We start from the raw sequence: 15,363 nt of genomic DNA, 5'->3' as shown, positions 1-15,363 counted from the left end.
GTGAACAACTTACCAGGAGCTGGTAAAGAGAAGACCTCCCAAGCGAAGCGGCAAACGAGATCTGGGTACTTACTGCCTTGCATCATGGGATATGGGGCTGCCTCGAGCTGGTAAAAGGAGTTCTCGAGCTAAAGCAAGTCGAGCCGAGGATCGGCTCCGAACCCATCAAGCAAGAATGAAGGCGAGATTGACAACTTAACATCAATACTTAAGTAATATTTTGACTGAAGCTCTTCAATGGATAACAGTATATAGTAGATAACCATGAGGCACAACACAGTCCAATTTATTCTAGGCCAAACCTAGATGTAAATAAACCACAGAATTTGGCAAGTAGAACTGAGGAAGACTTCTAAGAACATTGGCTTTATATGAATGTCTTGCACACAAATCAAAGTTTGATGGGACCCTGGAGAAAGTAAAGTGCCAGTCTTAAAAGGGTCTTAGGCATAGCTGACAGAGAGTTCTGGTCAGGAAAGAAGACACATAAGGTAGGTAAACCCAAATGTTAATTTAATGTTACACTGACCTTTTTCATTGATGGTACAACTTTTCTACTCCTTTCTGAGATTACCACACCTAATTTTTACATGTACTAACACTCACTTTGAGAACGCTTTCAAAAGTTGCCAAATTCCAGGATGAAACAGGTACAGCTGTACAGAAAACATTATGTGAATGAGGTATACATTTTATGCATTAAAAAAGGTTGATTTCCTTACGCAAAGTGTTTAGGTTTTTCTTTATGTGCTGTTTTAAGGACTTCAAGCAATGATGACCCTTGAGGAACGAATACAGTATCTTCATATTCATTGTTCGTACTGCCAATGTTCTGTACCATAAAGGTCACTTTGATTTCATTGCCAAGTTGATTTAGTCCAGAATGGGATGTTGTCAGAGTATCTGTTGAAAGAACAAATTTATATTGTTGCACAGTGACAATGAATCCATTAGATACTGATAAGGAATTAATGCTAAATATAAGACTGGAGTACTACTTTTATTGAACCGAATGTACTAGCTGCTATGCATCTGGGCTTCTCGTAGTCAATACAGTGACTATGTACTGCTCACAGTATGTATTATGGAAAATGTGTACCCATATCATCCCATGAACAGTATATTGAGTAAATGAATTGTAGTGTAAAAACAAGTGCCAAATTATCATTAGCTCTTTGCAAGGTAATGCATAATCAGCTCAACAAGAAAACTAGGAACCACAATCTAAAAAATCATTAAGCTGCTAGAATGCACACTAAGGAAAGTTACTGCAAACATCAGCATTAGTTTTCAACCCTTGCATGGCACTTTAATGTATCTTAACAATGGTCCAGGCAAAGGGCAAAAACTTGATCTTGGCTTATGCAGTAAACTTTCTTTCTGTGCGTAGTAGCTATTTATGGTTATCTAATTATTATATTCATTCTGAGTTCTAAAAGAAAGCCTGTTTTGTTCTTAGTTCTTTTTTTCTATCCTGTGCCTGTTGGCCATCAAGCCCCTATCACTACTTTTATTAATTTAGTTTAATTTGTTAACCAGAAGAGTGAAGTGGTTTAGGTACTCTTTATAGTCACATTCCAAGCCAAATGGGAAATACAAATGCATTCACAACTTTTCAGTCAATGACATAACTGCAAGTAAGGCAATGGCACATTAGAAACAGTATTACCAACACAGAATAAAATAAGGGGTAAATAACATCTGCAAAATACAGGTAAATTGTAATATATAATGATAAAGGAGATGACCGGAGATGGTATTTGCAATGAGAGAAGAAAAGAAGTGTACATATGCTGATATTGCAAAAAGAACTTACAAAACAGTGTTTATAGTATGTACAAATGACTGAGCTAGAACTGTAATTACTTATGTGCAATTCTCCAACAAGGAGAGTAATGTAAAATATAAACATAATGCCAGATGATCTGCTAGTATTGAATAAATAAGCTAATCACTTATTATTAAAGCATGAACATTTGGTTTGTTTTTGTAGGTAAATTTCAAGTTCCTTCTGGAAATAGGGAAAGCAACAGGTTGATATGTGTATTACTGTCAAGGAGAAATTTCCATAATACACGGGCAATTTCTGATACAATATTAGTTGGTAGACATGAGTTGTCAGCAACAAACATGAGCAGCAAGCTGCACTTTAAGTCCCAAATGAGGAGGAGCAAAAACAAGTGACTCACAGACATTCATGCCTCCTGGCTTAATTGGCACTTCTATTAGAAGCATGCAGCCTGTGCCAAGTCAGACAGATTTGGAAAGTCATACTGGGATATTTCAGCAGCATTGTCAGGAGAATAGTAGCACTTTCTGGAATCACTAGCTCCCATGGTTGCAGGCGCAAGCATCTTTCTCCCTGTTGTGGCTTGGCAGATGGGTATACTATCTGATGCAGGTATACCCATTGTCCTGCAACCTCAGAGGCAAGTTAGATGCTATCATGTGCACATCTGGCCCCTGGACTTGAAGGCAGCACTTGGGATTAGTCAGCAAATATGCCACAGTATTTTCCTGGCACAAACTGCTACAGCACAGTGCAGCACAGAGCTGTTTGCTATGTTGCATGGCATCTATAAGGACACTGAGTCCAGGGCAAAGTACTGATTGGTATTATGAGGTCCATGGTGACACACACCACTTCATTCTCCTCCTCCATGCATAGGATTGCCAGTGCCACCATTACTGCCCACACTGGCAGTGTTGTCTTAAGCCAGTCGGACGTACATACAAGGAGTATAGTCTAAAAGCACCTTCACAAGATGCAAAGTCCTTATCTGTAACTGTAATTGTACAATACTCTGCCACCTCTCATCATGCATGGTGAAGACATCTAGCCAAAACTGGTAAAACACCTCAGCAACCCACTCCATCCTTGTCATGGTTCAGTTATACACCATCACCGCTGGGATGACCCCTAGTCCTGATGCAATAAGCCAGTAGAGAGGCTGTATATCACAGTCATGTAATGGCACCCCCACTCCATCACAGAAGGAAACTGTCTCTGATCCAAGTACCTATCACTTTGAGACCTCCACGACCACCTTCTTTGACATGCTTCCACCCCTGCAGTGTCAGTGGCTCAACAGATAGAACATTTGCCCTTGGTGCTGGAAGACCAGAAGGCTATGGGTTATTGGATTGCTGACAATGCACTGCAGTATTAGGAGGGTGCTGGACTCCTGAATGTGTTGCCTTTCAGATGAGACATTAAGTCGAAGTCCCATCTGCCTCAGTTGACGGTAGCTCAGAGGTATGTAAAAGATCCTACAGCACCTGTTAAAAAGAGAAGGGGAAGTTCTACAATGCTCTGGCCAAACTTCCTAAAGTAATAGAAACACAACCTCTGGTCTTTCGTGAAAAGAGGACGCTAACCTAGTAGGACTAATATGGTCATCAAAGGATAAATAAATAAAAACAATAAATGTGTAGACAGCCCTGTATCACTGTGTATCCAGCAAACTATGCACGATAAACCAAAACAGTGCACAAAGGCAAAGGTGAAGATGTAAAATAAACTCAAAACCAAAAAATTCTCCACCAAACAGCATACGAGGACCACAAATAAAATTTGATTTTTAAAAAAAAAAAATATTTGTGGTCCTTGTGTGCTGTTTGGTGGAGAATTTTTTGGTTTCAACCTATGCACATGATGATGACTGTTTCTCTTGTATAGTGTATGTGGAAATGTCTAATGCATAGTGTGGCTCAACCATCCACTAAACCACACTGTCTAATACTAACACTGCATGTCATTGTGCACTAATCTAGGCCCATAGGTTTAGACTAGGACTAGACATCACTATACCTGCAGTCCTATGTACTGCACCACTAACTACTGGAAGAGGGGAGCATGCTGCTGATCCACCACACTCTCATAAGGTGATTGTGTTCATAGGAGATTACTAGGCTAACAGCTTAAGAGCCCTTACAAGCCTAGCCAATATAACACAATTTTACCCAGTATATGGCTCCTAAGGACAAAAGGATGGCATGGATTTATGCCTATGCACTGAGTACCTTACAGACTGTCCCTGTCTATAAAGGACACAGGCACTACCAAGTGTGAATTTGCAATTCCTCATCCATTGATCCAAACTGCTTCTGAAGAGGGCCAGGGAAGGTCTCTGCTTAATCTGAATAGGAAGCCTGTTCCAAAGAAGGGGCAATCTTTGAGATACATACCTGTTTCTCCAGCATGTTTTGTTTAAGTTGATGACTAAGTTTAGATACCTAAATTGGGTGACCCTTGTGCTGTTTGACTTGTGGATGTGTAGAAGATCCATCAGGGCTGAATTTGTGAATGCCCTGTAGGTCAAGGTTAATGCACCTTCCCAGCTGACTGTGTGGGTATGCAGTCTGACCATACCAGTATACTTCGTTTTCCCAGCCTGTCTCTTCACCAGCATATGTTTATAGCTTAGAACATCCTAGGAATATATATCCTGCATATTGTAGTATGATCTTACTGGAGAGTAGTCAAAACATTTCAAAGCAGCAAAAGAGGATTTTGAGCAGACTGAACATATGCGCTACAGTATTGTGGGTTTGTGCATGTTTGGTCACACTTTGTGGGTTCTTCATGTGTTTCATAAGCCATGGCTTAAGCAGGTATCCTGCATCACCTGCAAGAGAGTATCAACATGTGAGTGGGGACTTACTACATTTGGATAAGTTATACATAGAGTTGTATACATTAATGTTAACCAAAGTGCCTGCCCTTACTAACAATGTCCCCGTGGAATGTTACTATAAAGAAAGCAGTGATACAGCTGACATGTTGGCCACATACATGAATAATGTGAACTGCCTGAGTGCTTTGTTGCCAAGTAATTTGCAATCCCACTCACGACACACACTATCGGGCAGTTCACAGAATGACAGTCCTTCCTGTTCATAAACCTTTGTGACTGTCAGTTAGGTGGGCCTTTATTGATATATGTGTGCACTGTACAGTGCCCAGTACCTCAGAGAAGGAACTGATGTTTTATAACACATGCATGGTGGTAGCTTTCTTCTGTGGTGTACTTGGAAACCAAATCTGCTCTTCCATATGTAAAAGCATTATGCAGATGATCTTTTTGGGAAATACCTAACATGCCCCCTGCTGGTCTGTAAATACTCCATGTACTGTATGTACCTCGTTCTCCACAGATATGAAGAGGCCATGCAATCTGACAGACTGCATATTGGTGACACAAGTATCAGTCAAGGCCTGTGCAATACCCCACTCCAATCTACAATGTTGATTATCTCCTGATTTTAAAATTGAGCATGGCATCCACTGAGGGTAATGTTTACATTGTTGCTGGGTGCCACCTTGTGCATATCCGTGAGAAGTGGTGACAGTGATCACTAACTTATGCTGCTGCAAGACCAACGTTGTTTTATCCAGCATTTCCTAACACTACCACTACAAAGAAGATACTTGATTTCAGTTTTGTAAGCTAGGGTTTACTGACAAAGGGCTTTTTTATTTAGTGGGAGTTAAGTTTTTTAGTGGTGTTCATTGTTTTATAATTCTCTCTTTTTTTGTTCTACCATTTGTGATTCTTTGTTTTGAGTTATGTGTGTCTATATATAGATATATATATATATATATATATATATATATATGTATATATATATGGATCTCGGACTTTTGATCGCAAGATCAAAAGTCCAAATCCATTATCACCGAACACACTTTAGTGAAAGCGCTTTTCACCAAAAAAGCACTTTCTCTGTGTGTTAAAATAAAAAAATAAAAAACAGTAAATTAACGTTTATGCAGGGGCAACTGCCCCACTTTATTATTCTCACTCCAATATCGGACTACAGTGGGGGAAAGGGAAAAATTCCCTAACCGCGCCGTAGTACGATCTCCATCACAGTCACACGTCTACAACTCCCTCCATCTCCAAACATAATTCCGCAAAAGTGCTTTTTCAGTGAAAAGCACTTTCACGTATGTCCTGCTGTTTCAGATTCGGTAAAACGGACGTTCACACATTAGTCCTAGACCCATATATGGATATATACATATGGGTCTACTTTGTTTCGTTGCATCTCATTTCACTGAATTTCATTTCACCCTGACAACTTTGATGAAAACTCAAATTACTGAATCTCATTTCACTGAGCTGCAGTTAGTATATATGGACGAGAAAATTGCATTGGCAGCTAAAACAATTAGTTAGAAAAATAGCATTTTACAATAAAATTTTACAGAAAACAGTTGGGTACAAATGTTAGAGATCAAACTGCAAAAAGCATTTACAACAAATCATACAGAAAAGCAGTAGAGTACAATGCCAGAATTTTTACAACAAAAACTTGGGTACAATGTCAATGTAGGGAAAACAGTGTTCATTATTTCTAAGTAGTTATGTACAGTATAGGTACAGATGGAGTAGTAAGGTAATGTAGAGGTTAAGCATCGAGACAGAGAGGTAGATGAATATTAAGAGAGTGGAAAAGAAAGGAGGGATGAGAGACAGAAGCTAGGGTTAGGTACAGGGAGGATGACTATAATGGCAGGACCATTTATTTATTAGGTATTCCTGAGTGACTTGTTTGAAATGTTTTGTTTGGTCAAGGGACCTAATTTCTAGGGGTAGTTGGTTCCAAGCTGTAGCAGAGTTATAGTTATAGAGTAAACACCCTGATTTGGTTTTGGGTTTATAGATTTGTAGGAAGTCTTGGTCTGAGCTACGTAGTGTCCTGGTTGGGGAATATTTAGTTATAATTGATTGAAAGCTAGGGCAGAAAGATGGTAGATAGAGGATGGAGTGGATAATTAACAGTTGCTGTAGTAGCAGCAAATGAGGGAATTCAAGCCATTGCAATTGTTTAAGAGATAGGCAATGGTGTGACTTGTAGGTTTGGTTTGCAGCAAATCTGGCAACTTTATTATATGCAGTTTCAAGTCTGGTTATGAGTGTGGTGTTAAGTTTGTATATAACTGAGAGCTATAAAGGAGGGTGGGAAGAAGCAATGCATGGGAGAGAGTTATTCTGGCTGAGTTGGTTAAATGTCTTTTGTTTTGGTAAATGAGTCCGTGTTTCTGGTGAGTCTTTTTGATAGAGGTGATGAGTTGGAGATCAAATTTAAGCTGATCATCTATTATGACTCCTAGCAGTTTAGTGCTAGGGTCAGAGGTAAAGACAGTGTTATTGCTAGATAGGATGTAAAATGTTGTTTTGAGATTGATGAGTTTTTTTGGGAGGAAGAGTAGGAGCTTAGTTTTCTTATGGTTGAGAATTAATTTGTCAAAAAGCCATGTCTCTATGGTGATGAATGATGCTTGTGTAATAGAGTGGAGGTCAGATGGATTGTCAGCAATGGTGATGACTGTAGAATCATCAGCATGTTGTACAAGTGTGAAGTTAGGACAAAAAGTGTAAAGTAGGTTGGTGAAAATATTGAAGAGCAGTGGCCCCAGTATGGATCTTGGGGAACACCCACTGGGAAGTTTAGGAGGGGAGAAAGAGCAGAGTGCCATTTAACAGCTTGCTGGCGGTTAGAGAGATAGCTGGGAAACCAGGATATGGTGGGAGGAGAGAATCTTAGGTGAGAGAGTTTGTCTAGGAGGAGGGGATGGGAGACAGTGTCAAAGGCTTTGGACAGGTCGAGGAACAGACATGAGACTAGTTTATTATTGTCACGGGCCAGTGATGCAGTATTAATGAAGGATATTAGTGCAGTTGTAGTGCTGTGTTTGGGATGAAATCCATGTTGTGTGTGTGTTAGAAGGTTCTGTTGGAGAAGGTATTGCATTATCTGCTTGTGAATGCATTTCTCAAGAATCTTGGACAGGGGAGACAGTATAGTAATTGGTCTGAAGTTTGATATATCAGAAGAATTACCTTCTTTATGTATGGGTAATGTGCAGAACGTTTTCCATATTGATGGAACGTACACATCATACACATCATAAAATGGAAAATACTGAAACTGACCAACGGACTTTCAGTCACTGATGCATACAAAGATAATAAGAAGTTATGTACCTACCATAACGTTCCATGTTAGTTGTCTTCTTCTAGCCTTCTTTCTTGCTGGATGGGTTCGGAGCCGATCCTCGGCTCCGACTCGGCCAATACTAAAGCTCGAGAGCTAATTCCACCGGCTCGAGGCTCCCCCATATCCCACAATGCTAGGCGGTAACTCCTCAGATCTCGTTTGAAAGCTAGGCCAAGCAAGAAAAAACTCCATAACATGGAGAAGGGTAACCCACCTCTATAAGGCTGACTGTGAGGTGTGCTAAACCTAACAGAGGGAAAAATATAGAGGTGGTAGAGCGTGGGAGAAAAAGGATTGAAAGGTCACAAGACAATCTCCTCTAGGTCTGTCCAGGCTAGGGGGAAGGAGGGTGGGACACAAGAAAGAAGGCGAGAAGAAGACAACTAACATGGAACGTTATGGTAGGTACATAACTTCTTAATGTTAAGTTGTCTATCTCGCCTTCATTCTTGCTGGATGGGACCACGTCCCTAGCACCTTGTCCCGGGTGGCCTATCGGAACAGACTCTTGAGAACAGTGGAACCAAAGTTGGCACAGTCTCTGGAGGCTATGTCCAACTTGTAATGAGAAATAAAGGTATGAGGGGAAGCCCAGGTGGCTGCTGAGCAAATAGAGTCAATAGGAAGCCTATCCTGAAAAGCTATGGATGTGGCCAAGGCCCTAGTAGAATGAGCTCTAGGCTTCGAGGGCAATTGTTGGTGTCTGATCTAATAAATAAAGGTAATCGTAGAAGTAAGCCATCTAGAAAGTGACACTTTAGTGACTGGAAGGCCCATCTTGCCTTCCGCATATGAAATAAACAGTTGGTCTGATTTTCTAAACTGTTTAGTCCTGTCTAAATAATACCTAAGTTGGTGATGAACATCTAAACAGTGCAGTTTCTGTTCTGACCTGCTGACATAGTTGGGGAAAAAAAACTGGGAGATCAATAGTTTGATTCAGATTTGCTTGAGAGGACACTTTGGGCAAAAAGGATGGATTGGTACGCAAGGATACTCTATCTCTGTGAAAAAGTAAATACGGGGGACGACAGCATAGAGCATGGAGTTCCGATACCCTTCTAGCTGAAGTGATGGCTATTAGAAAAAGCGTTTTCCAAGACAACAACTTCATAGAACATGAAGCCGCAGGTTCAAAGGGGGGTAGAATCAATGATGCTAGAACCAAATTCAGATCCCATGGAGGAGGTGGATCCTTGATAGGGGGCTTAAGAAGAAAGACTCCTTTCAAAAAGGCTTTACAGAGTTTGTGAGACATAATAGTAGACTCTGACACACCCACATGAAAATTAGATATAGCCGCCAATTGAACTCTGATAGTAGAAGAAGAGCAGCCTGCTTGGAAAAGCTCAGCTAGGAAATCCAGAATGGACTGAATAGGTGCAGTAAAAGGATCTATTTCCCTCGACGCTGCCCAGAAGGAGAAACGTTTCCATTTGCTGCTATAAATCTTCCGGGTAGAAGACTTATGAGAAGCTATCAAAATATCTCTAACTGAGTGAGATATTAAGGGAAGCCTGGCTAAGGTTGGAATTGGAGGAACCACGCTGTGAGGTTCAGAGAAGGAAGGGATTGGTGCAGTTGACCCGATTGATGGGTCAAGAGATCTGGAACTGGGTCCAGATGCCATGGTTGCACCAAAAGGTAACGGTGGAGAAAGGGAAACCAAACCTGTTGAGGCCAATAAGGGGGAATGAGGATCACTGAGGCCTTCAGAGCGATGGCTTTCCGAATCAGCTGAGGTATCAGTGGGAAGGGGGGAAAGGCATACAGGAGTCCCGGAGGCCAATCGTGAACTAGAGCGTCTCTGATGGGATGACCTGGTAGGGGAAAGAGGGTGAAGAAATCGGGACACTTGCTGTTTTGGGGAGTGGCAAAAAGATCGCAGGAAGGTTGGCCCCAAGTTCGAAAAACTTCTTCCAACACTGATTTCTTCAGAGACCACTCGTGAGGCATGAGAATTGCTCTGCTCAATCTGTCTGCTATCACATTGGACTTGCCGGGAATGTGCGTTGCTATCAGGAAACACTGAGAAGAGATCGCCCATTGCCACAGTCTGAGTGCTTCTCGACATAAGGGGTAAGATTTGGTCCCGCCTTGCTTGTTGATGTACCACACTACGGACATATTGTCCGTCTGAATTGCTATAGTTCCCTTGGGAAGAGAGTCCTGAAGGGCTTGCAATGCTAAAAGCACTGCTCTCATCTCTAGAACATTTATGTGCAAGTGGCACTCGATCGGCTGCCACGTGCCCTGGACTGTCCTGCCCTGGTAATGCCCCCCCCACCCGATCAGGGAGGCATCCGTTGTCAGAGTTGCAGCCGGGGGCGAGGGAATGAAAGGTCTCCCTAGAAGAAGTTGGGGAGATGTGACCCACCAAGAAAGATGATTCCTGCATGACTGAGTTATGCTGATAGTGTGGGACATTGGAAGAAGTTGAAATGACCACTGAGTGAAAAGCATCGACTGAAGGATCCTCATGTGGAAGCGGGCTAAGGGGAGGAGAGGAATAGCCGCCGCCATAATCCCTAGGACTTTCAACACCAGTCTGACCTTGACCCTGTTGTGTCGTAATAGAAGAAAGACCTGCTTGTGGATGTCTGCTACCCTTTGTTCCATGAGTATGGCTGACAGACTGACTGTGTCTAATCTTGCGCCTATAAAGGTAATAGACTGACAAGGCGACAAGACAGACTTTTCGTAATTTACAGAGCTGCCTAGAGTCTGACAGGTTCGTAAAGTGTAGTCTCTGGCTAAAAGAAGTAGATGCCTGGTGGTGGCAGTCAGGAGCCAGTCGTCTAAGTACAGAAACACCTGGAATCCCTGGCCCCTCAAATGAGCGGCAACCACTGCCATGCATTTGGTGAACACTCGGGGGGCTGTAGTGAGACCAAAGGGCAGGGCCCTGAACTGAAAATGACTGGCTCCTAGCCTGAAGCGGAGAAATCTCCTGGATCATCTGTTCATCTTGATGTGATAGTACGCATCCTGGAGATCTATGGAGCACATCCAGTTGTCCTGACCCAGAAAAGGCAGAATGGACTGCAGCATGACCATCCGAAATTTTGTTTTCTTGACAAACTTGTTCAAGTTGCTGAGATCCAAAATGGGTCTCCAGTCTCCTGTCTTCTTTGGAACCAAAAAGAATTTGGAGTAGATTCCGGATCCTTGTTGGTCTGCTGGAACTGGTTGAATGGCTCTTTTTGCCAGCAGCTTTGAAATTTCTAGTGTTGCTTGCTCCCTTTGACTTGGTGGAACGTCTGGAAGGGAGTTTCTGGATTGTTTTGGGATGTGAATGAATGGAATTCTGTAGCCTTCGGATATGATAGACTGTACCCACTTGTCTTGAGTAAGGGAAAGCCAGGCTTTTGGGTACAGAGATAATCTTCCCCCGACTGCCTCCGAAGGTGGACAGCCGGGCAGCCCCTCAGGGGTGCTGAAAGGGTTTGTCAGAGAAAGTTTCTCGACTACTCTGATTCTGCGGGCCCCCTCTGCCTCTAGGACGGCGTCTATTATTATTGTTCCCCCCTCTGCCTCTAGAGGGGAAACGACTCTGTGCGTCCGGTAAGACTCCCTGTGGTTGTTTATGAACCACATCTTCCCCTTCTGACCTTTGGGGTAAGGCCTAGAAGGGGTAGAAAAACGGACTCCAACGGCAGAAAGAGTCTTACCTTCTACCTCGCACCTTGTCAGAGTATCCTTCACCTGTGGGCCAAAGAGATGATCCATCAAAGGGGAGTTAGTGAAGGACGCCTTGAAAGGGTCCGCAAAGCTACATAGCCGCATCCAGGCATGGCGGCGTAAGGCCACCCCTGTACCTGCGGCTCTGCTCGCTCCATCAGCTGCGTACAAAATCAGGCGCATGGAGGAGTTGACTACTGAGTTAAGGGTCGCCAGCTGGGAGTTCATCCTATCTTGAAACCCCACAGCTGATGGGTCCTTCAACACTTCACTCATATCCTTGAGTAAGTCCCTTTGGAGACGAGTGAAATGACACAGGTAATTCAGCGAATAAATAGAAAAGGTCGCTGATGAAAACATCCGCTTACCGTACCTGTCCATGGTCCTAGATTCCTTATTAGGAGGATGTACAGGTACCGAAGGATCCGCTAGTTCCTTCTTGGTGGCTGCAGCCACCACCATGGCATCCACAGAGACACCTTTGGACAAAAACTCCTTGTCTTTGGGGGCAGTGATAAATTTGGCTGGCCTCCTAGGGGTTGGTTCCACCGAGTCAGGAGCCGCCCAAGCCTTCCTCGCCACCACTTCCATGAGGGCGTCAATGCCAGGCCACACCCAGGAGGTGGAAGGTCGAGAACCAAATGCCTCAAGGTACACTGATTCGTCCTCTGAAGGGTTAAGGGCTGGCCAATTCCCCCTCTGTTTCAAGATTTCGAGTATGTCTGCAAAGGAGACATCTTCAGAGGGGGAACGAGGGGAACCCTCAGAATCCTCCAAATCAGTGTCAGAGGTGACAGACTCAGGGGAGTCAATGTGCTTCCTCTTGCACTGTCTCTTCCTAGGGGGTTCTCCTGCAAGGTCAGTAGAGGCCGTGGAAGAGGAGGAAATTCCCACTGAGGATACTTGAGGCGCAGATTCTCTACGGTCCGAAACAAGGGGGTGAGAAGAAATCACCGCAGGCACTGTGGAGGGAGGGGCTGATGGAGCAGACTGTGGAGTAGAACCTGGTTCTAACACGCTCCGCATGACCTCAAAGGCACCCCCGTCAGGCAGGGCCAGAGGTCTCCGCTCCGAAGAGCCAAAAACCTCCCCCGGCGCCGACAAGGATGGCTCCGAAGCTGATGTCAGAGCCGAAATAACCAGCGCCGAAGCACCGAGAGGGAGAGCGGGGTCGGACAAGGGTCCGATGCCACTCACCCCCTCGGAGCCGACGAGGGAAGTCCGACGCCGAGATCCCTCCAAGGAGGAAATCGGAGCAGACGACGGCGCCGGAAGAAAAGGTATCGGTTCCGACGCTCCCACAGTCTCGGCTCAGAGCAGCACCGGCTCCGAACTCAAGAGAGTCAGAGGAGGAATATTTAGTGGAACGGGGGTAGCCATCGACTGTTGAGTCGGGCTGTGTAACATCTGGGCCAGTGCCTCGGACTTAAGAAGTCTACTCACCACCCTCTGCAAATCATGGTCCGAAAGTCTGGAGGACCTAGAGGAGTGTGACCTATGGCTCTGTTCAGACAAGAGCGGTGACGCTGGGTAATGAACGGAGCCGATAGGAGGAGACCTGGATCTAGTAGTCGGTTCCGACAAGGGTATCGGAACCGACTTCGACTTGTCTGTCTCGGCTCCGGCCGGAGCCGAGGACACGGTGTGTGTGGCAGGTCTAGGATCATCGGCTCCAGCCGGAGCCGATGTCTGAACCGTATGAACGGTCTTTGAACCTCCGGAGGACGGCTCAGACACTGGAGCCGACTGCTTAGAGGGTTTGGAAGGTTTTCCCGACAGAGACTGGGTCGGGGGACCTTCGGGCTTCAAAAAGCCCCTCAAGATCAATTTGTTTTTACGTTCCTGCAGGACTCTAGGGCTGATACCGTGACAGACAGCACAAGAGTCCTGCAGGTGTAAAGGTCCCAGGCAGTACACGCAAGAAGTGTGGCTGTCTGTCAGAGACATCTTCTGACAGCACGAGTCACACTTCTTAAAACCTGAGACCTTCGATTCTTTAGACATTATCTAAAGTGACAACACTAGTGCAATCACTCACACAAACACACAGATTACACTAAAAATTAAATTAAATTAACTTAATTAACAAAGATCCTGACAGAAAAACACACTCACTCCAACTACTAGGAGGGGTGGGAAGGGGCCTAAGGCCTAAGGGAAAAACCCTTGGAAAAAATTTAAGGAAAGGGAAGATATTTGTAAGGGAGTGCTAACAAACTAAGTAACTAACTAAATTACTATAGAAAAACTAATTTAAAGGGGGTCTAAGTTTGACTAGAACTTTAGAAAATTAACTAACCTGCAGAGCCGGTTGGAAAAGCACCTCGTCAGCTAAGCGGCAAACAAGATCTGAGGAGTTACCGCCTAGCATTGTGGGATATGGGGGAGCCTCGAGCCGGTGGAATTAGCTCTCGAGCTTTAGTATTGGCCGAGTCGGAGCCGAGGATCGGCTCCGAACCCATCCAGCAAGAATGAAGGCGAGATAGACAACTTAACATCAGTGGTTATGCAAGGTCAAAGAGGTGACCACTTCATAGTTCCCAGCACCCTTGCTACTAATATAGTCTTCTTCAGTAATAGTCTAGATTGGATCATAGGAGTCCACTATTTGTTGGAATACAGGCTGTGGAGGTATCAGACTACTGAGGAGTAAATTTCTCTCTTACTAAGAATACAGTCAACATAGAAGCATTCACTCACATAAAACCCTACTATAACAGATTTTGAACTGCACTTACTGGCCTGTAGGGAGAGGGTTTAGGAAAAAAAGAAAAAAAGAATGAAATACAGTAAACTCTTAAGTTAACCAGCACCCACGGGGATTGGTAGACACCGGATAACTGTAGTTTCGGGTTGCTTGAGAGTTACTATTAAAACTAGGTCTGACTAATACTCTACCCTGTACAATTTGTTTGGTTTGACTTGTTCTCAGGTTGGGGAGAGAGGGAATTTATTCCTAGCTTCCTTTTAAAACTCTAAAACTCTAAAAATGTACAGAAAGTTTCTGCGGGGAGGGGGGTGTGTGGACAGAAAGTGCAACCCCTGAAAACTGCACTGTATTTCTTTGATATTTTTTTTTTTTGCTGGTTGCGTGAAAGTGCCAGTTGCTTGAGCTCCGGTTAACTGAGAGTTTACTGTAGTATAGTTGTGGAAAATCTTACCATAACAGTAGATATCATTCTCTTCACTGCTGCAGTATTCTTCACCTACAGGATCTCCTGCCAAGGACAGCCCAATATCCGGACAGTACACCAAAGCCTTCAGCTCTTACAGGTGCCATAGGTCAGACGTATGTTCCACGCACAAAACGTAGGGCATGAAGTCGATGTACAGACACAGACACTCAAAAGTGAAAAAGCCCCAGTAGAAACAAAATACTCTCAGGGACAAAAAGGAACATGTGCATCCAGAAGGAAAAAGAAAGATGGGAGAAGGGCCCCTTGGCCAGGAGGGAAACAAAATTCAGGGCAAGAGTCAGGATGGAGGGAAAGAGGGAGGGAGCAAATACTACAATAGTGAAGAGAAGGACGTCTACTATTATGGTAAGATTTTACAAAACTGTACTATGTCCGTCCATATTACTATTACAGTATTCTTCACCTAAGGGCAAGTATAACAGCTCAAGAGGAAACTGGGGAAGATGAAGGCAAACAGGAACCCTCCACAAATCCATGC

General features: G+C 43.9%; 1 protein-coding gene across 5 annotated transcripts in view; it reads right to left on the bottom strand.

Moving 5' to 3' along the window:
* The window catches only part of TCN2 (transcobalamin 2), a 2,080,282-nt gene that overhangs the window by 310,928 nt on the left and 1,753,991 nt on the right, over nt 1-15,363 (bottom strand). For all 5 annotated transcript variants that reach the window (XM_044068453.1, XM_044068452.1, XM_044068454.1 and 2 more), the window contains one exon: nt 723-903. In XM_044068453.1, the coding sequence (XP_043924388.1) occupies nt 723-903 (181 nt within the window). The remainder of the gene's footprint in view (nt 1-722; nt 904-15,363) is intronic.

Source organism: Protopterus annectens, chromosome 4.part0 (genome assembly GCF_019279795.1).
Source record: "Protopterus annectens isolate FY-2018-M chromosome 4.part0, PAN1.0, whole genome shotgun sequence".
Classification (NCBI taxonomy): Eukaryota; Metazoa; Chordata; order Ceratodontiformes; family Protopteridae; genus Protopterus; species Protopterus annectens.
The sequence above is the reverse complement of the archived record's forward strand: the minus strand, read 5'-3'. Positions and strand labels throughout refer to the sequence as shown.